Source organism: Rhopilema esculentum, chromosome 13, assembly GCF_057945365.1.
Source record: "Rhopilema esculentum isolate cy_ngs chromosome 13, ASM5794536v1, whole genome shotgun sequence".
Classification (NCBI taxonomy): Eukaryota; Metazoa; Cnidaria; class Scyphozoa; order Rhizostomeae; family Rhizostomatidae; genus Rhopilema; species Rhopilema esculentum.
The window spans coordinates 5,659,335-5,687,000 of record NC_142827.1 but is presented as its reverse complement, the minus strand read 5'-3'; the positions used below and the strand labels follow the sequence as shown (position 1 = coordinate 5,687,000).

Sequence of the window (27,666 nt, the reverse complement as noted above, 5' to 3'; positions counted from 1 at the left end):
CTTGCTATGACCAGAAATTCACTCATAATGTGAAGAGGTGCTAGCTCACCAGGCATAGGAACAACAATGTGTGGTAATATCGAGAAGAAGACCAGAATACTGCTTGATAAGCATAGCTCCTCATTGCAGTAAAAACTACCTTAAAAAGCGAGGTCGTAACGAATTTAAAAATTAGAATAAAAAGCCGCATAAAAAACTTAGCAATTATTAAACCTGCAGGCTTAATAAAGTTTTTGTTTTTGGAGTTTTTGAAATTAGAATTTCTTCCAATAAGAAGCGATTCGTTATTACATTTCTCAAAATTTTAAACTATTAAGCGCTGAATATATCTAAACCATAAATCAAACACATTCCTTTTTTTCATAGATGATAATCTGAAGGTCGTCGATAAAAATCTTGGTTGTGCTAATCTTCAGTTAACAAAACAATTATTGGAACAAAATGAGAGCTATTTTTAAAACCTTAAGACCTCCATTTCTGTTTAATTCCCATAATATAAGAGCCCGCTCAGACTGACAGGAAAAGTTTTAGATTCTTTTACATTCTCAGCATTAAGAAAATTAAGAAAACTAGCTACAAGCATAAATATTGACTTATGAGGAATCAAAGTTGAAATTTTGCGGCTAGCTTTGTGCTCAGATGAACTCCGGACTACATTTATCCCCCCCCCCCCCTCTTCTTGTTTGCAATTACTGTCTCCTTTGCAAGCATGGATGAGTTGTAGAATTTGGAAATGGACGTGGAAAAATGGGGGAACTAGTTTTTTATGGCTTGGCTAAAACTTATTCATAAACAGAGTGCAGCAGACATTCAATCCATCATAGGTCTGGCTTTTTGAAGATAGCAATTCTAAGACATATTGAACACCAAGGGGTTGATTTTTATGATAATCAATACTATTTTGACACCCGTAGCAATCAACATTAGCATTCAACGACGAGAATCATTTAAAACGAGGACACTCTGTTGCAAGGTTAATTTCACGAGGTTATTTACAGAAAGCGCAAGTATCAACAATCCAGAAAACTAATCAAAGAATTGAAGTTTCTACTAGCAACCAACAATCCAGAACATGGCAAACATTCGGCAGTGGATGGCTTCGAAAAGCATATTCCAAGGCGATTACTCTCTTGGTCTCTTCCATTTTTAGGTAACAGTATTAAAGCGGCGAATGAATGACAACAAATTGGATTTCCCTACTTAAAACTTGAGCTCTCCGAATCACGTTTTCTATGAATCAAATTTTGCCTCGTAACGTAGAAACGACTTGTTAAACAAAATATTAACAAAACGATGAGAAAAGTATTTACCGAGACAGAATTATACACGAAGGAGCCTTGGTTGTCAAAAGAGACCATGAAATCGTATTTCGGGTAAGCATTTCAATAAATACGTTTTTGTGGTATTTTGAAATACTTTCTAACACACAAAGATGTTCTTATGAATTCGGCCGGTTTTGGAGAGATTCACTTTTGCAAAAGCGAACATTAGGAGCAACAGGATGTAGTTGCCCTCTTTCAGCTGATAATAACAACAGGAGGCTTTCTTGGAAAGCGACACAACTGTAAGGGGAATCAAGCTTAGCACCTTTCAATCTCTCTCACTCTCCTTCATTCTCTCCCTTCGTCTCCACTTCTTCCCTCCTTCCATTCTTCTCTCCTTCCATCTTTCCATCCTTCCATCCTTCCATCCTTCCCTCCTTCCCTTCCTCCATTCTTCCCTCCTTCCCCTCCTTCCCCTCCTTCCCCTCCTTCCCCTCCTTCCCTCCTTCCCTCCTTCCATCCTTCCATCCTTCCATCATTCCCTCCTCCCCTTGCATCTAATATACTAAGTGGTTTCTTTGATCTCTAAAAGCTGTAACTAATCTTAACATGTTAAAGAATATCTAATAAAAAACAAATTTAGAGCTATTAACAGTCTAGAAACTGAGAGACTCTAAACTCAAAAAAGTATTGGTAAAAAAGGAAAATCTTTGGGTTAAATAAAACCCTGGCATCTGATCCTGATAATTTCATTAGCTGTACATTTTCGCACTGGCACAAATTTAAACATTCTTTAACAAGAAAAGGGCTTAGTTGTGACATTAAGCTATTGTAGTTCTGGGACTTAATAATGGAAACATTAAACGCGATTATCTTGAGGCCTGTTAAAGATTTTCAAATGCAGAGCTACAGTGTCTCAAAACGCCAATATCACGTGTAGTGAACCATACCTTCATCTTCAAGTGAACTTGAAGAAGTGTATGAAAGAGCTGGTGATGCCTTGTATTTGAAGACGACGGTGGGAGAGATCACATTTGCCTGTTCCTATAAAAGCAGATTGAACTTGTTAGAAAAGGCATAATAATTTAAACCTTTGGTCAATAAACTGTTAGTTACAAATAGAACTGAAAAGCTATAAACAAAAAAGGACACATATTTTTCCTTATCCGCTGCCCAGTGCCATATGAATGAAGTATACAATAAACTTTATGAGTACTACTAAACGCAACCGTAATCGCAACCGTAATCGCAACCGTAATCGCACCCATAATCGCAATTGTAGTCGTGACAGTAATCGCGGCAGCCGTTAACATAATCATGTCAGTGAATGCAACTTTAACAATAAACAGCGACTATATGTATTTTTATTAACAAAACTGCCACCAGAATAATACCCCTACAGGTATATATGCTGATCACCTTCAATGATTTACGTAAAAAGTATATGAAACCATTTGCAAGGAAACAAAAATTTGGCCAATCTTGCACGATGAAAATTGATTGGGCCAAGCCACTGTATGAGGTTTGGCCTAGGCGAGCACAAACGACTTATCAAGAGATTATAGATATATATCCTGTGATAAAAATTGCTCTTGCGATCAGAGGAAAAGGCCGTAACACACAAGGGTAACAGCAAAAAGCTTGTCAAATATTAAAAAGGTAAAAGAGCATTAAAAAAATAGAATTATAAATTAACAGAAGAAGGCAACATGGTGGAAATCAAAACACTGACCAGTCTCTTTGCACCTGACACCATGTCAATCCGATGGGACAGTTGCTGGGCCTAGTAAGATAACAAGGAATTGTAACTATGAGAACAAGTTGTGGTCTCCCGCAAGCAAATTAAAAGCAACCATGATATCATATGATTTGACGAGATGTAGTAGCAAAAATAAGTGACCAGATCATTAAAAATAATTCATATTAACGTAGTTTCTCAGATAAGCTAAACAGTGATTGAGAATGGCTCTTGAAGCTAACAAAATGAGCAAACAAAAAATGGGGCACATGATGGGTGACCTAATTTCATTCCACGAACTTATGATGTAAACAGGTCTTGTTGTGAATTAGAAAAACTGCCAACGATATATCAAAAGATATCAGTGATCTGGGTTTCTTTAATAATTAAATGGAAAGCCAGTCAATTTGCAATGACTTATGGCGGCGGCTTTTATTTAGTCAACAGGAAATGTCAGATCTCAGTCAGGTACAATTTGCTAACGAACAATGTCTGAAATTGTGGCTAAATACAGATTAATCTAAATATAAAAATGGCTCTGTCAAAAGTAAACAGTTAAAGACATACTTTAGCTTATCGTCTGTTACTCTTCACAGCATATAAAATCCAAATCATGCGCAAAAATTCAAATTTAGGTAATATATAAATACCATCCTAGATCTGAATAAAAAAAAGGGAATATGATTGAACATACTAATTCTGAAGCTTTGGTGATGCAACTTTTTAGTTCGTCTAGTCCTGGAAGATAACACAGCCTATAATTACAAACAAATCTTGTAACGATCCAGTTTATGATTAAGTGTATCGGGCAGAACGGTTCTAAATTGCTACACCCTCCCTCAATCTTAATCATGGAACTTCAGCACAACTGTCACGCTTCTTTTTCTTCGTAGCCATATGTCTTAGACAAAGAAATTTCAAAGAAATGTTACAAAATACAACAGTAACATTCTATTTAAAACCAGTTGTCAGTCTATTTAAAAAAAATTTACGTTAGCTTTTGGTTTTGTCGAATAGGTTATGCAACTGTCCAAAAATGAGCATTAGCAGGTGCAATATCTTGAAAAAACCTTGCACTATTCTTTTATTCCAGTATTCATGTCTAAAATGCCAGACAGGCCCTGTTGAGGTATCTTTGTGAAACAGTTGGGTATTTGAAATTGCATCGGACACACCTCCTGACACTAACCACTGGCTCAGATGCAGAGAGGGTTCGATATCTGCATCACTCGATTCTGAATCGAGCGCTTTACCAACTGAATTATGATTCCTTTATTTGCACCAATAGTAACGTTCCAGTTACATTGTCACCTTAGCAACTCACTACTAACTTAAGAAATTAACTGCTTTATGTATTCAGAAGACATAATTGCCACACCTTCCCATAGCCTTTTGAAACTTTGACAGGGAAGCATCGTAAAAAATTACTTCTAAGCGAAAAATACTGTCCTTAGTAACTAAAGCTTGCTACTTTCGTCCAGGAATATCGAATGTGGGACAAACATAAAAGGTTGACGTTTATAAACTATGCAGTGGATTTTGCCAAGAGGTGTCAATCGTTGCAGTTGATGAGACTCACCAATTGACTTTAACAGCATCCACAATGGAAAACATGCTAGTTTTTCGATAGTTTTAGTTGGAACCAGTCCACTCTGCTCAGCCTGTAATCAGAGTTACACGATGAATATAAACGAAGAACGTATTAATCAAAAGGGGTAAACCAATCGAAACTCATTAAAAACTAAGGAACAAAGACAGCGGTTTTTGCATTCAGTCTTTGGTAAGCAAGCTACTGATATCAATACGCTCTTTGCCAAACAATGCATGAACATATTTAGGTTCAAAGAAGATATTGCAAATTCCAATTTAGTACACGATAAAACAAGAGGCATCGAAAGAAATGTATGCAATATTCGAGATCATTAATGTATGCAATAAGATTTGAGACATTAACGTAAAGTACAAAAAGGAACTTGTAACTGACTCACCAAGCTTGGATTTGATGTTTTGTATGTAGTCTTTAGTGAAATTAAGGCATCAACAGAACCAAGGGCTTAGTGTTTACCTAAGCTAAATACATCATCGAAATTTCGTCTTACAAGGGTCGTATTAAGAGTGTCGGAGTCCAATGCTTAAAATGTAAGAAGAGGCCAAAACAATATTGCGAATTGTGCCCCCCCCCCCCCCTAAGAAAAGCACATCATTAAACAATTAATTTCCAGAATATCTCAGAGGGCTTCTACCAAACAATATACTTCAGAGGGCTTCTACCATGAAAAATTAAATTTTGAAAAATCCTGTGACAATGATCACCTTTGTTGGGGATACGATGAAGCAAAAGAACCTTAATGAATTAGAAAAGGATTAATGAATTAGAACCCCCGTATACGATCAAAGTACAATTACATTGAATTCAGTCATCACTGTGATTGCTTTTGGCTGTAAAACTGGTAAACTTTTTCAAAAACAACTCATATTTCCAATAAATCTATACATAAGTGGCGAAAGGATACACAATAAGGAATGTTTGGTGTACCAAACCAGGTCGGGAGATTCAATGTGAAACTGTCTGAACTAGTTGCAGCCTGATAAATAAAGAAAATTGAAAAAAAATTAAAAAGAAAATCAAGCGAATCTCCATAAGACTGCTGTATCTGAGCCTGGCTGGCTTTGTCCACATCGTATATGGTCGATTGTGGCTTGCCTGTTGTCAATCTGATCAGTACCAAAATCTCAGTACCTACTGACTTGACCAACCATTACAAACAAAACCATCAGCAATACACTTTGATTAAGGCTACACTGTAAGGGATGCTGAAAAGGTAAATCTTTAGACAGACGAACCCTTCCATGTTCGAATTGAGCTTAAGCCATGCACTGAATCACTATCGAAAAGAAAATACGAATGGTACCAAGAGACACTGTTGCGTGGCCAAGAACAAATGAAACACGTCCTTATAATTTCGTCTCTAAATTCTCTAAATTCGTCCTTATAAAATAATAATCTTGGCAAATGAAAGCATGTGGAATATTTTTACTATTGATAAGCGACAAGGTAGGAAAGATCAGTTTACTTACCGAAATAGATGGAGGGACTTTTGACAATGCTAAAGTAGCCAAGGAATCACTAGAAATTGAAAAGAAATATTTTACAACATTGGGAATATAACTCTAAGTAAACCATTCTTCAACAACATTTAGTTCAAACTTTGAAAACTCGTGATAAATGGGTTTCATCAACTTAGACACCGATAAAAAATCAATCAGTGGATTAGTAAGGAAATATCAAGATGCAGATATAAAAATATAAAATTTCCCATTTTAAGAATAAAAATATCATCAGCATTGGTCTAAAATTGTTCCCTTACTAGAATTCGAAAATTCGGCGGCCTTCTTCAACACAGGAGCCCTGGAGTTTTGAAATAAAAGTTTGCCCTCAAATTGCTGCAAAAGCATCATTTTACCCCTATAAATTGTATTTTTATGCCAGAAACCCGACTAGAGAGGGAGAGTGATATCAAAAAGTAGAATGTCTTCTCCTCTCTTCTCCTTGCCTCTACATCTTCCTTTTCCATTTCAAGGGAACTGTGTAGTTCAGATGGTCATTACGAAGCTATAAAGCTACAAAACAGATCCTTTAGAGACACAGAGCTGATACTGCAAGGAGCTGAAAGGAAACATACCCCTCGATGTGTAACCAAACCCCAGATTGCGTGCAGATTTCCCGCAGCCTTGCCAAGTTGTCTGTGTGACCTGTGCCAGGAGTGCCTTCAAAGGATGGATAAAAACATATTGGAATTACAGGAAAAGACCAAACCATTGAGCAGTCTGGGCCCATTTGAGACTTTTTAATACACTTGTTTGCTATGTTTGTGTTTATGTGTATTTTCACTGAAACAGAGGTATAGTCTATATTACAGAGCCAACCTAGTGCAAGGTTCATTTTATTAATGGTAGAAAGGTATCAATTTAAGTTACAGTTATTGTTTAACAAAAAGAATCCTAGATATGCAGCTTTAGAGATGTACGGAAATAACAGAAATATATTTGGCATCAATAGCATCTGTTTTTAATGTCAGTTGATGTGTGAGAAACATTCACGACGCCAGGTGACAGGGGGTAAAGCATGTGAAGGGGGGGGGCATTTAAAACGGAAAAGACCACGCCTGGTAACACATCTGAATGCATTTCCAAACGCTAGGAATGATATTCCCCTGGTGCCCCTAGCTCTGACGTCACCTTAAGAAGAAAAGGAAGTTGGTCAAAAAGCAGATTGATCACCTGCGAATGCTATTAGTAACAAGGGCGTTTTTCCACATGACACGTCATCAGTTAAGAGTCTCTCAAAAGCAGCAACATCCTGAAAGAAAATATAGACAGTACATACATGATTGTTAATTTTTAAAATGCAGTAATGAAACAGTATTCTTAAGTGTGTCTGACATAAAATTGCCTTCGAGAATTTCCTCCCAGAATTGGAGCATTGGGTAATACTGCAAGGTGAGTTCAAATTATGAATGAAAACTCTGCTGAGCTGTCAGGCAAGGTGCGTAAAAGACTTAAGAGGTTGGAAAATGATTTTTGAAACTTAATATGAAAAAAAATTAAAAGCAATACGTGGCTGATATTAGCCGATTTGACAGAGCCCGGAAGAAAATAAATTTCTAACCGTGAATGATATTTGACCTGCGTTGTTAAGCTAAATGGCATCTAGCCATGTACCACAGGTATATAAATGGTAAGCGCCAGTCTTAAATATCGTCAATCGTAAATCGCTTTGAGCTGCTTTAGCAAAAGCACTTGAAATTGTCTTGACTTGAGTATTTTCCCTCTGGCAAGACCAATTCTACCTTCATCTGTTATGGCTTATAAGTGCGTTGGTGCAAATATGCCAGATCTTTTAGATTATTTCTAAAAGCAACTCTTTCAAATGAATAATAGCACTAGGCCTTAATTAAGGACCCAATAAGGTGCTTAAAAGAATACAGAGATTCGAAAGGCAAACTGCCACATGTTTTCAATTCTATTGCCTGAATCTAAAGCAGCACACATTGCCCATTTTTAATAAAACCAATATGTAGGAACCCTTAACAGTTGCCTTTTCACTGCCGTGACATACCGCAACACGCACATATCCTGTTCTTTCAAGATATAAGGGAATGAGCAATGTAGGGTTTAAGACAATAGGTTCACCTCATTGACAAGTCAATAGGAACATGCTCAAGGCAAAAGGGATGATCTGCAGATTAAGATTCTATCTTATTAAAACACGTGATAATCTGGCAAGCTGGAGGGCAGCAATAAGGCACAATGCATATCTATAAGAGCGAAGTATGTCGTGATAAATGCAAACTTACCATTGTGTACGGTGAACCAAACATTGTATTGCATGGAACTAGACAGAAATAAAATTAATTTATCAGGATCATTTAGTGTAGCAATAGTAAATAACGACTGGGAGCCGAGTGGGAGAATTCTTTTGGGAAGGGGTAGTACTGGGAGAGCAAGAGGGATGGTGGGATGTTGCTCTCTGTTCTAAACGATTCTAAGTAGTAACAAAACAGCTGTGATTATTATCGTGCAGTAATAAAAGCCATAACTTCAGTACTTCAACTACATCGTCATATTATTACCTAATTCAAAATTCATCGTAAATTTCTACGTAACTAGAGTGGTGCATGTCATTTGATTATGCAAAAATACTGTTATTCTTTGTAATGTTATATATTTATCCTTCAGGCTAATTGATGCCTCTCGTGAGAAAGAGGAAAGATTTACACACAATAAAAAACACGTACATATGATAGGCAAGGACGGATTTAGGGGGCAAGGACTGGGTGGGAAGGGTGTTCGATAAAGATTAGATTTGGTACCACATCCTCCAGGTGACTAGAGACTGATGGAAAAGCCCATTTTTAAAACTCAGTTTTAGCTTAAAGAAAAAGAAGATAATAAGATAAATTGAGAATTGTTTGCATCAATTTTTATTTCTACTGACTATCAAAAAATGCTTTTTACGAAGCAAAATTTACCGTGGGAAACAAAAACATTGCGGGATTGTCGTACCCTTCACAACCCCCCGGTCAACCCGTCCCTGGCGTGTGAGTAATAAGAAAAAAAATTCAAACGTATTGATAGTAGCATGGGGGGGGGGGGATATTGCATCATTTTAAAAAATACATGAGTAATATGCGCCCTCAATATCATTTTTCTAGGTTTGTGTTAATAGAGCTTACCTTTGCAAATGCTGGACTGAGGCAGGCCAAGCTAGAAAACATTTAATCCAGTTTACAATTTGAAATTGAACATTAATGAAGATCAAATGGCAGTTGTCTGGTTGCCATAAAAAGTGGGAGCTTGATAACATCATTGAAAAGTAATGAAAGGTAAAAACCTTGATGGAAACGTTAGCCTGATGAACAAATGTAATGAAAACAAATCGTTATATTGGATAATGATATACCAAACATATCTTGCAAACGTCTGTCAAAAGGCAGAAAATCGATGAAGTGGTTAATGACAGCCTAAGGCAACACGCTGTACAGAGTATAGCCCAAGCAGACGCAAGCAGCAGATGTTCCGTACTGAAAAGAGGCTGTTGTAAAAAAGGCTAGCCTGTTGTATGATTGGGAGGCTACAATGTTCTTTGCCACTTCAGACACGCAGCCAAAATATTCAGAACAAATTTTAGGTTGATGTGACTGTTGTTTTATTTAGTTGGTTGTTTTAGATCTACTTGCTGACGTCAATGATTATTATACTTTCACAGTACAATTCTTCAATCTAGAGCCGAAAACTAAAAAATGTCGATGAAATTAGATAAATTAAATGGAGACCACATGGCCGGGCGGAGTAAACCTTTACGACATTACTCTGTGCATTGAAGGAAAATGATCTAATGTTCTTGATACAGGGTTGGTAAATTGAATAAACCTACGACAAAACAGTATCACTTCAAATTAATTAAAGCTGTCTTATGAAGAGAGCTGTAGATATAATTAGATAAGACGTAGGCCACCTATTGAGCTCTCAATGGTAAATATAATTTTTCATCTCGTTTCAGATCACAAAACGAACTTTGTCATGAATCTGTTAAATGAATGCGCAAAATAAAATATGTCAGACAGCCTTCAGAATATGAAATCTCGCAGTCTTTATGGCCAAATCCCAGTCAAAACGAGCGCGTGAACACCAGCGGCTTTATTAGACATGATTTGACCATTCAGAATACTTAAACTGTGACGTCACCAACTTTAATCGTTAGAGAAGCATCGTGGTAAACATTGTTTCGATTTTTGTGCTTTCTTGGTTATGATGAGGTTACTCAAGTATTTACCTGAACTCTGAGCTCCTTTCCAAAATTGACAGGCGCTGCCCCACTGACATAAATTACTGGTGGTCTGACGATAGAGAAAGGAAAATCTTATTAAGGATCAGTGAATTAATAAGAGCTGGTGAAACGTCAACGCTAAACGAAAACTTAAAGCTGTGCGCGCGGATTTGTACAACAGGAAATGATTAAATAGCATTTCATGAGAAAAAAATTATCATAATAAATATAGGTATTAAGCATCTGATAAAAATCCAAGATAGAAACGAAGGTTAAGATTGTAATTCGATTCTATTTTAATCACACTTGAGAAAAAACAACAAAGATTTGTAAACGATTTGAAAACATATCTGATTATGAAATTTAATGTATTTTTCAATATTCTAGCCTGATAACCAGACTCCGGCTTCGAAGAAAACAGTGCCTTTTAAACTATTTTCTTTGAAATCGGGGTCTACCTGATGATCAATTTCCAATTTCACTGCTTTTGATAACAAACTTTCCCCTTAGCAGGTTGTTGTGTATTGAAATAAAACATGAAATAAAAAACCTGATAAGCAATATTTTGAGTATGGCAATGAATTAAAATATAAGTTTAGTATTTACCTTGTATACAAAGCCGTAAACCCATCTGTGCCATATTTGGCAAACTTCATGTAAAGTGCCAGCTTACAAACTGAAAAAGTAATTAACTGTCATGTTTCTGGTTTTCAAATCTGGACAATATTGTGTGAACTTTGCACAAAGTGGAGAGTTTTTATGGGTTAAGAGTTGAGAGGTATCCAATAACCCTAGAGCTCACTGTTGAGATGCATGACAGTCCAAATGCATGACGGGTAGCATTTATATAAAGTGCAACATCATACCCAATGCCTCCAATTCAAATCTGGTCTGTGTGCAGTCTAATAGCAGGGATATCAATGTTAAACAGGGGGACAGGTGCAAAATTCAGCATCTTTTATAAATGCTAGTAGGTTGACACGAAAAATTCAGGCCATTGCACTTAATATTCGGGCTAACCTCCTATTCAGTGGAGTAATTTTTAAGCAACCATACTGTGGCTCTATCCAAATTATTGCAACCTGTCTAAGCATTATATATCTACAAACATTTTATTTCAGGAGTTCTTCAATCAAGAAGAATCTATATGCTTATGATATGATTATTTTAACAAATCTTCATGGCGGAGTAACTTTGTTTGATGGGCTTTTATCGAGACCTTGAAAAGCGTTTCATTTCATACTACTTTCCTTCAGTTATAAGGCAAACGGGTACAACAAATTGAAACCTATGTTGCCTGGTAAACATAGCCCTACAAGCATTTGTACATAACTATAAATAGCTAGCAACAACAGTTGCATGATGGTCGCTTTCAGTATCAAACTCGGAGAAGCAACTAAGAACCGTCCTGTTCCAAACATCAAAGACGTGCCGTTTCAACTCTGCCTATGAGGTATCAAGCACTTCATGACAGACCGGTAAAAATAATTTTCATTCTAAGCTACGTCAATTAATCAAAAGCTTAAAATGTTACCTCGCAGCAAACCATTGCATCGATCTTCATGGAAATGGAAAAATCCGTTCTCAACACTAAAAAATGTGGAAATTATGTGTAAACTCAAAAGTTCAGACTGCTGAATCCCGTTAAATCGGACCTTTATTGTTGTAAGGAAAAGTCTGACTTCCCGACTTATCTGGGTACGATTTAACAGGACACAATAGTAGAAGAAATCCCCAAACAACTTCCAGCATTTTACTGCAAACAATAGTGCAATTTGTCTCACAAGTATTCGTTAAGAAGGTGCAACGTAATATATTACTTAGAAAGAAGAAACGTAGAAATTGTGCTTAAAAAAATCGTTTTAACAGCTTTCAAAACAGGTTAAAGATGCTTTGTAAGTGAATGTTGTAATCTTGATAATAATCTTAGATAAAAATGAAATCCACTGTTAATGCTTGTTATTTTTTGCAGCTCTTTTACATCCCATTTCATATTTTGATGTTGGCTGTTTACCTGCAAAACTTTCTAAGCACATCTTTATTAAGCTTGTCTATTTGTCCGTTGACTTATTACGTTTCCGTATTTAAGTTGTCCATTTATTGTTTGAGCAAAAAGCGATGTAATCTATGTGGATTTTGTTATATTCTTTCTTTTAACAGCTGGTAGAATTTATATGGGCAATACTTATTTTAATTTTCTACTTGGGGAATTAGCATTTTTTGAATTACGAAATAGGTAGAAAGTAGCAAGATGTCAAGAGTGACGTCAATTGATTTTTGAGAGGATGAAGTGTACGAAATTATCAACTGACAATAGGTCGATTGCACCTTTGTACGAGAATTGTATCAAGCCTTTACTTGCAGAACTTTAACCTTAAAAAGCAAAGTTTTTTCTTCTTGAATTGAGAAAATTCTCCGCTTTAGAGTTGTGTTGTATTATTCTCAGTGGTAAAAAGACATTGGAACTGCGACTTCATATTTCCTGATTACTCTTAAATTTCCGACTAATGCAAAGAATTTCAAAGACTGGGGGTATGACTCCCTCAACCCCCCCCCCCCCTTGTATTTACGTGGCTGGTGCTAAACCACTCAAAATACATATGGCATAAATATGTATATGCACATGCTAAAGATTTTACATTGCAGCAAAATAACAAAAATATCAACACTTAGTGCAAAAATGAGGATGTTTATCAAAAAATGTGGAAACAATTGATTGCTTACCCAAACAAACTTGAAATTAGCTGCCCTGTTTCAGCAAGTGCAGTCTCAATAATCTTTGTGGTTTGGTCTTCATTTAATAATCTAAGGTATCCTCTAATGTTATGCGCTAGTATTGACACAGAGTTATATTTGTCATCGGGAGTATTTTTGTATCTGTAAAAAAGATAAACCTTATAGAAAGATACTGATTTTATTCAATAAAGTCATTGTACATTATTGACTTCAAGACAAGGACTCTTCATCACCCTTTCTTCACAAAGTTAACTGCTTTGCCCAACCCCCCTCCCCCTTTCATCGTCACAAGGGTCCAGAATTCTCTTTCATCATTAAGCACAGTACTTGTGTACCATAGGTTTACAAACAGCCCTCTCACCTTCCCCCCCCCCCCCCCCCACTGTTTCTGCAATCCTTTTGAACATATCTTGACCTAAAAGCAATTTTTTATTCAAAAGGACCATTTTCATTAACAAGATGCATACACAAAATGTTAGTTGCCATTGGTTTCTAGGAAAGAATAGCTTTCTTAAATACACCAGTAGCCTTTAGCAACTTGACATGAGTTGAGCAATTCAAGATTATGCAAAAATATTACAAGGTACCTACTGCAAATACCTAAAAAGACTAGCTTTGTTAGCGGCAGCAGGTTAAATTTCTACTTCCAATGAATGGTTTCCATGGAAGCAGATGTCTTAACAACAAAATTTCAGAGACTGCCCAGCTTCAAAATCTTATGACAGGCTCACTATTTAGAGATAAATAGCTTGTGCAAATAGCTGGAAGAATAACTTGTTAATATTGGCATGTGTAGACTAAATCATAGAATAAAAGAGGTACTTTATAGAATATATTTATGCAGTATCTCGCTTTTTTCTATCAAGCAAATGAACAAATTTTGTTGCTGAAATGACAGGATTGCTGGAAAGTTAGAAAATACCAATTCTTTAACTCTTATCTGGTTAATAGTTTCTTTTATATTAAATGACAGTATGATTTTCAAATGAAAGGTATTATTTTGAAAACAAATGCAGATAGAGGATTAGCTTTTCAACCCAATCCCTGTTCCTTTGAGAACTTTTAGAGACTGGCCAAGGAAACCCTACCTTGACTTGGAAGATGTGACGAGGTTGCTAATTTGATTCAAGATTTCATCCATAGGAAGACTACAAAGTAAAAAATTCAAAGTTTCAATTTGATTGAGCTAAATGATGAGTAACAAACATGCAAAACCACGTAAATCAGTATGTGTCTCATAACTTATATCTAAAATACTCACTAGACGATGATGGGAAAACAAAAAAGACAAAAGATTAATTTATTCTTCTAGCTTTACTAATGTTAATATAAATGTTGAAAAAGGTGTATAAAAATACCTTGAATTTAGATCTTTACTTGTTGTTAATGGGTCATCACTTTGTGAATGTTCCTTGCTACATAAGAAAAAAGAAAATAAGAAAAAGGGTATCGAAATATTCAAAACTGATTGAAGAGCTCCTGTACTTTTATTTATCATAAATGTATACAAAAATATACTTTGAAAACTTTGAAAATATTTTTAAACATATTTTCCAGTCAAGTGGATACTTCAAAAAAAAATTTAGAACTTACCCATGTTTTGAAAATATCCTGTTCACAAAATCATGAAGACCACTGAATTCGATCTAAAAATGACACAAAATCAAATTTTTCAGAAGTGGGAGGCAGAATTGTTTTATTTTAGATACAAAATGCATTAGACACTAATAACTAAACAAAATACAACAGAAACAGGAACTAGTTGCAGCCATGTGGTAAATTGTTCTTAGATGTTTACAAGTAAGTAAAAATATATCCACTTATATCTTTAGAGGCTTTAATGCTATATCTTAGAAAATGTATAAAGAAAATTTTTAATGAAATAATACCTAGAAAAAGACCTTTAAACAAAAAAAAATTAGCAAAAATACATAACTTTCAGAGGTTTGATAGAAATATATCAAGGCAAAAACAACTGAAGCAGTACCATCAATTCTTTAAATTATTGAAATAATCTTTTGAATCTTTTCTGAGGTCACCAATGTGATAAATGTTGTACAGGAAAATATGAAAATGCAAATGGTACATGCTGTGTGGGCATTTAATTCACACAAATTGAATTTTTTCCCTAACCTTATGCTACACATTTCAGGCTCAGGTTTTGCATCTTTATCAAGCTATAATTATTTAATAAGGACTGGTATGCACAGAAATAAAGAAAAGTTTTATTAAAACTTTTCTAATAATCCTCAACACATTTAAAGAAGCTCTGGACAATATGCCTGTTTCAGGACTATCAAGTGAAAATTCTCCATTGTAATCATGTCACACTTCAACATTACCATCCTCAAGTCTGAAATAAGCCCCCCCCCCCCTTTGCTTTCAAATTTTTCAAAAAGACCATACATAGCATTTTAATTTCATATACCTTGCTTTTTTTGCGTCTTTGGTGTCAAAAGTCACAAGGTGTATAAAACAAAGCTTGATGTACGAATCAAGAATCACAAGAAAGAGTGAAAACATGATTAGGAACTGGCTATTTTTGTTATATCATTACATTGTAAATATGTTTCATCCTATTTTAAGAAAACAGTGTCTAGTTTATATCATCTCCATTTTCAATTTAGAGATACTGCTAGCAAATCACCCTGTTTACCTCTTTTCAGGGAATTTTCTATCCACCCTTTTATTCCAGAACTCCTGTCATAGTTATTCAAGGGAAATAAGCTGCAGGGACAAGCCTTTGTTCACAAAAAGGGAAGGACAATAATCACTAGTTCAAAACAACGTAAAGTCACTGGGGCTGGTGGGGCAATTGCCCCCTAGTAAACATGTCAAAAAAGAACTGTCTCCTGTCTATTTCAAACTCAAGAGTAATTGTCTGAAGAAAATGAAAATAGTAAGGCAAGGGGCATTAATTTAGCTGTTTCCTTTCAAACAAAACTCAAATCAAGTTTCTGTCAACAAATAAGCAAGATGATTCACATGCTATATCATCTAGAACAACAGTTTATTTTTCTATATTTAAAATAAAATTTAACAGCCGTGATCTAGAAATTTCTTCATAAACAAAGAAAGAAATTGTGTACGTTAGTTGTATATTAGCAAAGAGTTGAAAACTAAGTGTATAAATTGAGGGATTTTTCACGAAAATTTGTTGAGGACATGCAATGAAAAATCTTACTTCAGTGCCAAATCATGTCCATATGCTAGAAAGGAGGAGACCTACTTGACTTGAAGGCCCTCTCTACGTGGGATGGGCCTAAGTCAAATGTGCATCATAGATTCTTGGTGTCATGTAGCAAAGAAGTATCTTATTTGCAAGAGAAATTGAAAGACACAAATTCAGAGCTTTCCGTGCCATTTCATAAAACTTACATTGTTACTTGACATTTTATCTTCCGTCCCTGCTTCTTTTTGCTTTATCAATGTACCATCCACAACCTCCATGGCCACGAAGTCGTTTGCAACGTTTACAGGTGTCAACACTGAAACGAGGCACATACACGGATCTTTTTCTGAGTTCCGTTCTGTGACGTTGAAGAGTCGAGTCGTACATTAGTTTAGAGAAGAATTTCAGGAAGAATTTTTCGCAAAAGGGGGAGATGGCAAATTTGATGTCCTTCGAGACTCGTATAATCTTTTTCTTTTTCCCTTTTATAACGAGACCAGGTATTTGAAGATGATCAAATTAAATTTTTGGTTAATTTTAATTAATTGCACACTCCAGCACCGTGGATCATCCAAATGACTTACCTAGACTTTTTTGGTCGTAGAGAAAGTGACCTTTTGAAATGTTGATGCTCATTGTTATTGTTATATTAAGCGAATTTTCAGTATCTAATTATAACTTTCAATTTAGCATATTTGAATTTCATATGCTGTCTAACATGTAACTGCTTTCAATTCTTTTCCCCTTCAGCCATTCTTCAATCTACTGTTATTTTGTTATAGAATCGATTATGAAGTTTTTCAGCTAACTGAAAGTTTGTCCTCGACGATTTTACTTGCACTGGTTTGAATTTAGGTTTGATTCGACCCTGAGTTGACTTTTACGTAAACTGGTCCATAATAAACCTCAAAAAGAGGCTCTATAGTGTGCAGAATTTTGACGTGCAACTCGAAATGGTATGAAAGCCTTTCATACGAAATTCCAACCATCTGTAATAGGTACTTGCAAATCTGTAATCGTAACTTGCCCAACTTGAAAATTCGAGGCCCTAAACATCGTCATCATCTAAAGTATTCAACATATCACTTCCATATTTTTGTTAAGCTAGACTTTTTGCTTCTTTATTTTAGAATATTCTGTATAGTTAACAATGTAAAATCAATAGTTAACCATTTCTACATCTCTATGACATGATAATTTTTTACTGCGAAATTTTAGAAAAATCACAGGAACAACTACTTCTTTAAATGTAACTTGAAGTACAGCCTTTCATTACCGCTATTTGATAAATAAAATGGAAATACATCTCTGTGTTGTCGTGCGAGCAAACGCGTTATTTAAAGAGAAGGTGCCAAAAATACAACAGGATTACCAATATTGGAGCAATGAAATTAAACTTTGTGTCAATAACAAGCTTTAGAACGATAACAGTTAACTCGTATCATAAAATCAGATGAAAAAGTTACGAACATAAAAGATACGAAAAACTAGTCATTAAAATAAAGCATCTGTTCTCAGTCGGAATATAGTGTCCAATACAGGTAATAATATAGGCAAAAGTAGAACATGCTTTTCGTTTAGGCTAAAAAATCAAGCAGCAAAATTGCTGGAAAACACGCAAGCCGAGGATAGTTAATTAATAATATTTAAAGAGTGGATAACGATCTTAGCCATGTGCAAAGTTCAAGAAGGTAAGTCTCCTTGTAGATTTTCTATTAAAAGCAAGGACTGATTTATTCAATACAGAAGTGGTGCCGGATAATCGGTTTTTCCGGTTAATCGAAACATGTTCAAAAACAACTGAATCAGTCCTTTATGAGCAAAGTCTTTTTCTGCTCGTGTATAACAAAACGCCACAAGATTCAGTTCAAACTTACAGATAAAGATGGGACAGCAGTCTGTTGCAATAGTTAGCGAGATGAAAACTAAATGATTCAATTCGTGCTGCCTTACAAAACACTATAGATGATCAACTATAGAATTTGAAAGCAACAGATTAAATATCTATGCAGGTGGTTTACTGCAAACAAATCCTCTAAAGAGCCGACCGAAACACAGGGAGAACTCAGTCAAATCAGAGCTACATGTGGATTATTTTTTTCAAAGCATTTCTTGGTTCTGATCAACGGGGAATACGTTCTTTTGACAGAGTCTACGAGAACGTTTGTTTCTTATTTACGTACAATATCAATGAAAAATCAAGGCAGACGAAAAATGTCACAAGACGCCTTATCGTTTACTTGATTGTAGCGACAAAATGCAGGCTAAACTAGACTAGAATCGTGGAGGGCCTCCATGGTTCCTAGGCCCTAGGCCGCCAAAACCATGCATAGGAGGTCCACTTGGCCCCCCAGGGCCCATACCATGCATTACATGGCCACCTGGGGGCATATTTGGTCCATTGGGTGGCATGCCAAATCCTGGTCTCGGTGGTGGTCCACCCGACGTCATCCTTTGCGGGAAATTATTTGGCCCTGATCCGGGAGGTAGAGGGCCAGAAGGTCCAGACGGGGGTCTTGAAATATGTGGCGGTGCAAATCCTGCTGCCGAAGTTGGAGGTTGGTAGGGACCAGGAGATGGCTGTTGAAAATGTCCTGAGGTAGGGGGCTGAAATTGTGCTCCTGGTAGTGGCATTCCGGGCATTGGCATTCCAGGTATTGGCATCCCTGTTGTAAGAAGGACAATTTCAGGCACAATGGCAGACGTAATAGGAAGTTAACTATAAATCATTCATGAGATTTGTCAAAAAGTTTATTACAATAAGCTAAATACGTAGGGGAAGGTTAAAAATGGCACCAAAAACATGTATGCGTATAGTCCAGCGTTCTTTACTGGTGGTCAAGAAAAACAGAAACAATTTCCAAATCAGTCTTGGACCCATTTGGATACCAATACAATTCCATCATAAACACCATCATTCATAAACAAAATCTTTCATAAACACAAGCATTCATAAATACCCAACAAATACGAATTCCATACCTGGGGGCATCATTCCGGGAGCCCCAATCATGGGTTGGGGTGGCATCGCACTGAGGACAGAAGTCGGTACATTCTTAGAATCAGAAACCGAGTCAGACGCGGTTGCTTCCGCTTTTGTGCTCATCGCCTTGAAGTTATACTTTGGATTCCGCGCTCTTATTTCCTCCTGAGTAAGCAAATAATTAGACGCTATAAAACATTACTGAAATAATAAGTAATAACAAAAAATGAATTTTATATTTTCTAGGGAAAATTTTACGATATAGAAAATGTCTTAATCAAAATCAACATTGGCTTCAAAACATCATTGGTCTTTCTTGACTGCAGGAAAATGTTCATATAAGATACGGGAAATTCCCTTTTCATGGTAAAGACTTCCTGATACCTATTTTGAAGACTCGTTTCTAACCCTTTATCTAGCAAACTGTGCAAACTTAAGGACAAAACATATTCGCATTACAAAATGAATATGAAAACAAAGTCTAAAGCCATGCAGATTAAGACGATAGTGGGATAAAATAGGACGATTATTAACAAAATGAACCATCGAGATGATGCGAGTAAAATATCAAATAAAGTCATATTACTGTAAATATTTTCAAACTGCATATCTTAAGTTATCATCGAAAGAAAGTAGTTAACTTTTAAATTTCGCTTCTTTTACAAACATTATAGAAACTATAGCAGAAATTTCTATACATTGATATGAATGCTAGCAATCTCAAAATGAAAGAAGGTTAGATTAATTCGTTATTTGTTTTTACAACAATTATGAAAAAGCAAAGCCATGCGGAAATTCTAAAAATCTATGTCTAGCTTAATTGCCAAACTTGGAATTCCATCATATTAATAGGTTCAGTGAATGTTTGAAAGAAATATTTATGATGCACTTACTGATAATTCATAAGATTAACAAACTGCAAATTCATTGAGCTTGCGATATTAAAGAGATATATAGACAAACATGATGATTCAGTTCTGGTTGCAAAAACAAAAACTGCACTAGAATGGCATTAATGTAGAAGAAAATTAAAGGAACAAAAATTTTGCCAATATGCCTGGTCGAAGAGAAAGAAATTCAGGTAAAATTCATTTTCAACATTTTCCTGGACTGCAAGCTGTAACCAGGTGGTAGTGACAGTTCCTTTCCTATCTTCTTTCAAAATTTTCCATTTTGAGTTTTAACTTATATATTAACTTATATGTTTTAACTTATTATATTTTTTGTTTATTTTTTGCTTTATATGCTTCAACACACAGACCAATAATAGAAAACATAAGCACAGTATAAGGGCACAAGATTGTCACACCATGTACATATTTACTCCACAGAAAACATTCTTGCATGTAACTCAAAAAATTTAAAACAAATCAAACAAAAAACAAATAGGGCTAGCTAAATTAAGGATCAAATTTTAAGTACTAAAAATTCTTGCATTTCTGATCTAAAAATGTTTTCTCGGCTGCTTTGACACCATTTCTAGCTATATTTATTTCAAAAGCAACTACACATCTCTGAGAACAATATATTCACAATGTCTTCCTTTTGCCTTTATTTTTCCGATTATACAAAGATTTAAAACTGCCTATATAAAGGTGACTCTGGCAATGGCATTTGTCATCCAAACGTTCACAAACTGATTGTATTTTCCTATTCGAAATAAGAAAAACCCACCTGAAAGATGACAATGGAAAGCAAAGAGGCAACTGAAGAGGCAACAACTCACCAGCGATGTGTCCTCCTCTGGATGAATAATTCGGCTGGTAGCAGACACTAAAGGTACTGTACCTGGTTTTGAACTAGTTGTCTGTGTGTTAGCAGCTGATGAACTTGATTTAGCACCTACCGTGTTTAGCAGCATCCATGTGAAACAGCAATGATGAAAGAAGCATGGTCGAAAAATCAATTAGAAACAGAACGATAAGTTGCTTTCCAATGCTCCTCAAACTGATTCAAACTTTGTTGGCAAAGAGATTTATTTACAGCATCACCCCCTCTTTCACAACCAAGGAGACCATTTTCTTATGAATCAGATCTCCAATATGAAAGGAAGAAAGAATCCCTCTCTCTAACAGTTTGATGCCAACAAAATTTGAATTAGCTTTAGGAAGCAAATGGCATCCTTGAACAAAAAGACCTTAACTGTTTCTAAAATCACAGTGATTAAGTCTAAGTTTTGTTAGCATAAAACACAAAATTAACTATCGACTCACTGGTTGGAATGTGATACAAAAGTAGTCACATGCTTTAGAGTTTAGTTCTCAGCCAAGTTTCCTGCTGGATGCTGTAAAACCAAAACGTAAAACTGCTGAATAACTTGCACAGCGAAAATACCTCACATAGGGAGACTTTGCTCACCTTGAAGGCATTGTAATAAACATTGACTTTTGTTATTATCTATTTAAATCTAGGAGTTATGTTCAAGATTTGATACTGAATAAATTTTAGAACAAAAACATAAGAAAAAGATTGAATCAATTAAGTGAGTTTAAATCTTCAAATAAAGCTTTTCCCCATTTATATGTTTTTGAATTTTTTTTATTATTGTCTATTTCTCTGATTTATTAGCTGACAGCAATTTGGTGGAGCAGCCCCAACAAGTAGTAATTTATGGCATTAATTTATGGCCTGCAGTTGACAAAGAAAATCAAAAGCTCCAGCAAGGAAGTCCTTGAAGCATGGTTTCTTCTGTGTAAATATTTTAAAATTTTGCACTTTTTTGCATGGATGCAATGAATAACTACTGGACTAGACTGTACACATTTGAAAGGAATTCAAAGAAGTTTAGACTATCTAGTTGCCTGCCTAAGTTTTTTTATAATCCTGAAGAGTGAGTTAACAAACTTGTACATACCTGATAATGACTGTAAAGAATCTGTGCTACTTGAAGTATTAAGTGGCTTGAAATCTGCACCAACTGGTCCTGCTGAACTCACAGCGTTTGCACTTGCCTGGAGGTACAAACACCATTTATAGACTACTTCAAATTAACAATTAATGTAAGTAAATTGTACCAGGAATTTTTTCCTGGAACAATTTACTTACATTCTACGTTATTATAGCATTACATTATACCACACGCAATCTAGTATGCTTCAAATTCAATCAGTTTCAATCAGAGCTGGTCAAACAGTCAGTATCTTTTCCTACCAAAGAGTGTTCTCAGTTTCTATCACATTTTTGGTTACCTAGGTGATTTGACCAGGACTACCACATATTAATGTTTTTCCATTTTGTATGCTTTTGCTTAATTTTTGCAAATTATGTTCAAATATCTATATGTATTGCAAACCAACTTCAGCAATAATAGCAAGTATTTCTTCAACAAATTTCAGTGTAATGAATAGGCAACCTAATCAACAGATATCTGCAAAATCTTAACAGTATGGTTATGCTCAACCATCATCACAACTTTGCTTGGAATAAATTCTCCCATTATTTCAAATGGAAGACACTGGCATAAAGCAGGTATTTTTGCTTAATGAAAGTCTAGCAACTCTGTGAAAATTCCTTTACAAGAAGACCTGGCACAATAGATGAGTTATGGTGAGCAAGTTTTTCCCAAATTACCACCTGACAAACTAAACACAAACATGCAATTTCTTGCTTCTACAATGGAATCCCCATTCAATGCTTTTCTAAAAATTTACTGCTTGGACAAATTAAAACAGCTGAGAATATGTTAATGTAGAAGCAAAAAAATAATGATTTTAAAATACCAAAGAACCATTCAACTTGAAAAGTGAATAAAAACTGTCTTTACCTGAGCTGCTGCAGCAGGAAACAGAGGTTTTGATGTAACTGATGTTGCAGGGACACCTGAAAAAACTGACTGGCCAGTTGAAACAACAGAACTGGATACTGGAATTCCTGCAGCTAGTACTGCTCCTGGCATCATTGGTGAGGCTCTATGCATATAACTTGAGAATTTAGATAGAGCTATATCGAAATCAATATTCAGCTGTAATGTTTAGGTCTATAAAATACTAAACTCAATAAATCATACCGTAAATCCTCAAATTAGCCCCCTGGGGGCTTATATATTTTTGATAATTTTGGATGGGGGCTTATTCAAGGGGGGGGGCTTATACAAGGGGGGGCTTATAAAATCATTGTTGACATTAAGAAGACATTATTAAAAGACCTCATTTATTTTAGTAGAAATTTCTTTATGAGCATTTAATCAATTATTACCAAAAGTATTAATTTGTTGTAGTAATTCAATAAAACGCCATAGGCGACCTCAGATGGCAAAAATCATCAAATTGAGGGGTCCAATTTGAGAATTTACAGTAGCAGTGGGAGCTTATTTGAGGGGGGGCTTATTGACAATTTGTAGTTCTAGGGTGGGGGCTTATTTGAGGGAGGGGGGCTTTTGCGAGGGGGGGAGCCAATTCGAGGATTTACGGTATGTATAGATGCAATTGTAAAAGTTCTTGTTGGGTGAAAAAATGAGTTTATTTCATATGCAATAGCGTTGATCACAGGCAACCAGTTTTCATATGGTGTAATTTATTGATAAGAAAGATGCAGAGTAGCATAACAAAGCAGAGTACAAGCAAAGCAGAGAAACAGAATCAGATGACTGTCACAGACTGTCAATTAACTCCCGATATCATCGCAGACAGTTGCCGATGGGGGTGTTTTCGTTAACTTTTTACATTGCAGATAGTCTGTGACAATCAGGAAAATCAAGTTTTTGGATTCCTTGAGAGGGCTGGCGATGGTCTGCGATGATGGCAGAAAATGAAAATCTAGCTGTTTTCATATGATGCAATTTTTCTGTGATGTTCGCAGACAGTGCTCTAAGATGGTCGCTGATGAATTACGTCATATGAAAACCAGCCTTAAACTGACAGCTTGTATATGAAACTAAAATCTAAAAATGCACATTTGTGAAAAATATCGTCTCATAAATAAAACACTTACATTGATCCTGGTGGCATCATTGGAGGCATACCTAAAAATAAGAAGAAATTTCATCTACTATAAAACAACATGAGATCTGCAAAGAGTTGTGCCAAAAAACATATTTAAATTAACTGAAAACACAATCAGCATATATATCATTAATAAACTCAAAGCTTGAATAAACCATTTTGATTCTGCATGAACATAAGCCAAGGACCTTAACTATTTCATGCCATTTTTTCTTTTTCCTTCACGTTAGTAGAAAATTACCTTTTGGGATATGTACATAAGATTTTTCTAATATTGGTAATGAAAAACCAGAAAACTAAATGCAATTAGGGCCCAATTCAAAACCAAATCATTTTAGGAACAAATTATTTTCTAAGGCAGACTATATATCATGGATTAACTTAAGGTTTCCTAGGTCACTGGACTTCTTCTTTCATTTGTTGGGTGGGAACTTGATAGATTATTCCAAAATTGAAAAACAATATGCAAGCAAACTTTGCTTAAAATTAGATTTAACAGTACCTTAGACTAGCATAGCGAAATAACCTTTTAATTGGTTGAAGCGCTACCATTTTGAATTTATGCAAATTGGCCCTGTGCAATAGAAATTAATGGGGAAGCTGCAGTGGAGGAAAAATCCTTCCTTGCGTTGGAAATGAGTGTGATCCTGCTTTAGGCCCTGTAGATGCATTCTGTGTTCCTTTGATCAGGGGCAGCACCAAGAAATTCAAAGTGGGGGGAGGGCTCAAATTGACAGCATTATTGGACTAAAAAACCAACTTTTGAGAATCACACTAAAATGCTTCACGATAATTCATGCCTAATGATTTGATGGGGCACTCATTATGGGGTACATACTTTCAAGGTTTGCTTTTTTTAAGACTGATTAATTCCAGTCTTGAAATGGAATTCATTAATTTATGAGGAACTATAGACCTCAACTATTCCTTGAGAAATTAAGCAATAAAAGGATTTATTGCACTATTCTTCTCTTGTTGATGAGAAACAAGTCCTTTGAGTTGAAGTAAAATGTAAGTATTACTTTTCTCAGACCCTCTGCTTGGCTGCAGCACATGCTGTTAAATAGGCCTAAACTGATGCGCTGTGAATGGTAAATACCTTGAGACCTTGATGATGAACAAAAATCCCAATGACAAAGTAATAGATTTGCCTTCGCTGGATTCACTTCAACTGTCGATTTTTGCACTAAGTGCACCTCGTGCATGCCAGGGAGGTTAAATCCCTGCACCCCTTGGTCAGAGCTCCCCTATTGATTTCTATAGCATGAGGCTAATTTGCATAAATTCAAAATGATAGCGTTTCAGCCATTCAAAAGATTATTCTGCTATGCTCCTTAGACTTGGCTTATTCTTAATTTGGCCTTAACTTTGACTTATTTTGAGGATCATGTTCTAATAAAAAAGAGTGTAAATACCTGGAAATACAGGCATGCCAGGAACATGTACTGGAGGCATCCCTGGTAGTCCAGGCATACCAGGAAATGGCGGCATCATGCCAGGTATCATTGGCATTCCTGGCATTGCCATTGGCATGACAGGGGTAGTTTCTGTTTTCTTCTTTTTGGCATCCTCTTCATCATCATCGTCATCATCTTCACCAGCATCTAAAAGATAGAAAATAAAATTGAAGATACGAGAATATAATAATTAAACAAGAAATGTCATTTTCTAACACCACCTTTAACAGTGACAATTTTCTGCTGGAATAGTCTATTAATGTCAACTTTGCTTAAAAGTTGAAGACTAAAATAAAATTTATCGCATTCTACAAAGATTATGATAGTTAAAAGGCAAAATATCAACAAATACATTGGAGTAAACACTTTTTGTAATCTCATAATTTGATAATCAAATGTTTTCTTTTTTACTTCAGTATTATTCCAAATTTTTCATGTTTCAGCCTACAAATATTCCTAAATAATTTTTGAACAGCAACACAAGTAACTTAGTGAAATGATGAAATATTCTCACTGACGCATTTTGAATGAGAAAGTCATTGATAAAAATACCAGAAAGCTCAAACTTTAGGTGAGGTACCCTTCTTTTGAAGCTATACATAACATCAAAAAAGGTCAATTGTGAACTCAGAACCAATGAAAACTAAATTAATTTCAGGCTTGCATTCTGAATACAAAATAAATTTCTGACAATTATATTATGATTTTAAATATACCTTTCTTTCTCTTCAGCATTTGTTCTTTCTCCTTCAGATCTTTTTCAGGGATTCCTTCCATTCCATAAATTTCAATCTCTGGATCACCCCTTTCTGGAAGTGCATTTGGGATGGAGGAAATAGGCTCTTTGTGCACTTGCAAACAGTGAATTGCCAGGCCTGGCCCAGTGTATAATTTCTTATGACAAACATGACACTTGAAATGCTTTGCTTTTTGGTGGTAAATAAGAACTTTTTCTTCATCAAAATCCCTATTACAATACCTGTAAGACCTCTGTCAAGGATAAACATGTTGATGTTAAAGTTCAAGACAACAGATATTCCTCGGTTACTGGGAGATCCATATCTATATTAGTAGTAGCATAGCGTTGGGCCTAAGAAACTTGATACACATAAATTATTCGATACACGCTATTTTGCTAAATAGCTACACGGGTTAGAATCTCATACAATGCACACTAACATCCTCTTTAGGATTTTTGCAATCATAATTCTCAAATGCCAAGTTCCACAGCATTTACTGGTACTGTGAGTGACTTGACTATGGGGAAAGCAACAGCACAACGTGAAGCCTCGTCAACAGCGCTTTTGCTTCAATTTCACATTAAATAAACATATCCTCTTGATAGAATTAACGAAAAAGATACCAGCACCATGGCTTCATCGCCTTCTTTTTCTTTCGGCCCATTTCTATTTCTTTGATGAACTCTCTTCTTCCAAATGCTGTTTCTTTCTTACTAACAGAACCGCAGTAGACAACAACGCATGTGCTGGCTGTCGCAGTTGCAACTTCTGCGCATGCACATGCTGCCTCGCGTGTCAATCCGCGGTAACAAATTTCCTTTGAAATCGTGGTCTGGTTATCATGCTAGAAGATTTTGTTTGAAAAGGTCCTTAGCCATATTTGAGAACTGTACACCGTGTTGGACAACAAGATCTAGGGACTGAATCTTGCTACCGATTAAGAAATTTTAAATTCCAGTTTCTTGACGTCTCAATCTAATTAATCTTCTGATAAAAGAGGGTGTTTGCAGGGCCGTCGCTAAGCACTTTCACTTAGGGGGTTGCCAGTCACCAATTTGCCGACAAAATAGGGCGTGGCCTAAGTTATTTCAATGTGGGGGTGTGGCATTTTGAGGCAATTGATTTTGTTTCTCAAAGAGGATGTTTTTGTTAGTCAATCATCGCTTCAATTTTCGAGTGACTGTGGGTACTTAGGTTTCGAAGGCCTTGAAAGAAAACCGAAAAACGAGGTCCCCCTGCGAGCGGGAAATTTTTGCGACCACGCCCTTTAGATTGTCCTAAAATGCATTTCAGAATATTTCTTGCAGT

At 35.7% G+C, this 27,666-nt stretch overlaps 2 protein-coding genes across 3 annotated transcripts in view; both read right to left on the bottom strand.

Moving 5' to 3' along the window:
- LOC135691872 (pyridoxal-dependent decarboxylase domain-containing protein 1) overlaps positions 1-16,567 on the bottom strand; it is a 30,477-nt gene extending 13,910 nt beyond the window's left edge. Inside the window, exons 1-19 of the mRNA XM_065209862.2 lie at positions 16,445-16,567; positions 14,660-14,712; positions 14,425-14,481; positions 14,155-14,214; positions 13,055-13,207; positions 11,865-11,920; positions 10,937-11,006; positions 10,337-10,400; positions 9,237-9,267; positions 8,358-8,395; positions 7,282-7,360; positions 6,684-6,768; positions 6,079-6,127; positions 5,514-5,585; positions 4,989-5,018; positions 4,580-4,661; positions 3,695-3,738; positions 2,995-3,045; positions 2,213-2,306 (exon numbers count right to left, since the gene is read on the bottom strand). Of these exons, the coding sequence (XP_065065934.1) occupies positions 2,213-2,306; positions 2,995-3,045; positions 3,695-3,738; positions 4,580-4,661; positions 4,989-5,018; positions 5,514-5,585; positions 6,079-6,127; positions 6,684-6,768; positions 7,282-7,360; positions 8,358-8,395; positions 9,237-9,267; positions 10,337-10,400; positions 10,937-11,006; positions 11,865-11,920; positions 13,055-13,207; positions 14,155-14,214; positions 14,425-14,481; positions 14,660-14,712; positions 16,445-16,516 (1,240 nt within the window). The 5' untranslated portion in view covers positions 16,517-16,567. The remainder of the gene's footprint in view (positions 1-2,212; positions 2,307-2,994; positions 3,046-3,694; positions 3,739-4,579; positions 4,662-4,988; positions 5,019-5,513; positions 5,586-6,078; positions 6,128-6,683; positions 6,769-7,281; positions 7,361-8,357; positions 8,396-9,236; positions 9,268-10,336; positions 10,401-10,936; positions 11,007-11,864; positions 11,921-13,054; positions 13,208-14,154; positions 14,215-14,424; positions 14,482-14,659; positions 14,713-16,444) is intronic.
- Positions 16,568-17,606: 1,039 nt separating this feature from the next.
- Positions 17,607-27,136, bottom strand: LOC135692006 (BUB3-interacting and GLEBS motif-containing protein ZNF207). Of its 2 annotated transcripts, none has more exons than XM_089112289.1 (9): positions 26,982-27,136; positions 26,335-26,597; positions 25,577-25,765; positions 24,151-24,181; positions 22,985-23,141; positions 22,076-22,172; positions 20,948-21,063; positions 19,221-19,386; positions 17,607-18,904 (listed from the first exon to the last, which is right to left on the bottom strand). In XM_089112289.1, the coding sequence occupies exons 1-9, from the start codon at positions 27,020-27,022 to the stop codon at positions 18,513-18,515; spliced, it is 1,452 nt and encodes a 483-aa protein (XP_088968415.1). In that variant the 5' UTR covers positions 27,023-27,136; the 3' UTR covers positions 17,607-18,512. The 2 variants fall into 2 exon arrangements, with proteins under 2 accessions (XP_088968415.1, XP_065066094.2); XM_065210022.2 differs by having other exon boundaries at positions 22,985-23,129.
- Positions 27,137-27,666: the final 530 nt, after the last annotated feature.

Bases quoted from the DNA above. Each gene is read 5' to 3' on its own strand.
- LOC135692006 (XM_089112289.1), bottom strand. From the start codon at position 27,022: ATGGGCCGAAAGAAAAAGAAGGCGATGAAGCCATGGTGCTG. The intron at 25,766-26,334 runs GTATATTTAAAA...TCTATCTTTTAG, and splicing joins AATGCTGAAGAGAAAGAAAG to ATGCTGGTGAAGATGATGAC. The intron at 21,064-22,075 runs GTATGTACAAGT...TAAACACGGTAG, and splicing joins TTCTTTACAGTCATTATCAG to GTGCTAAATCAAGTTCATCA.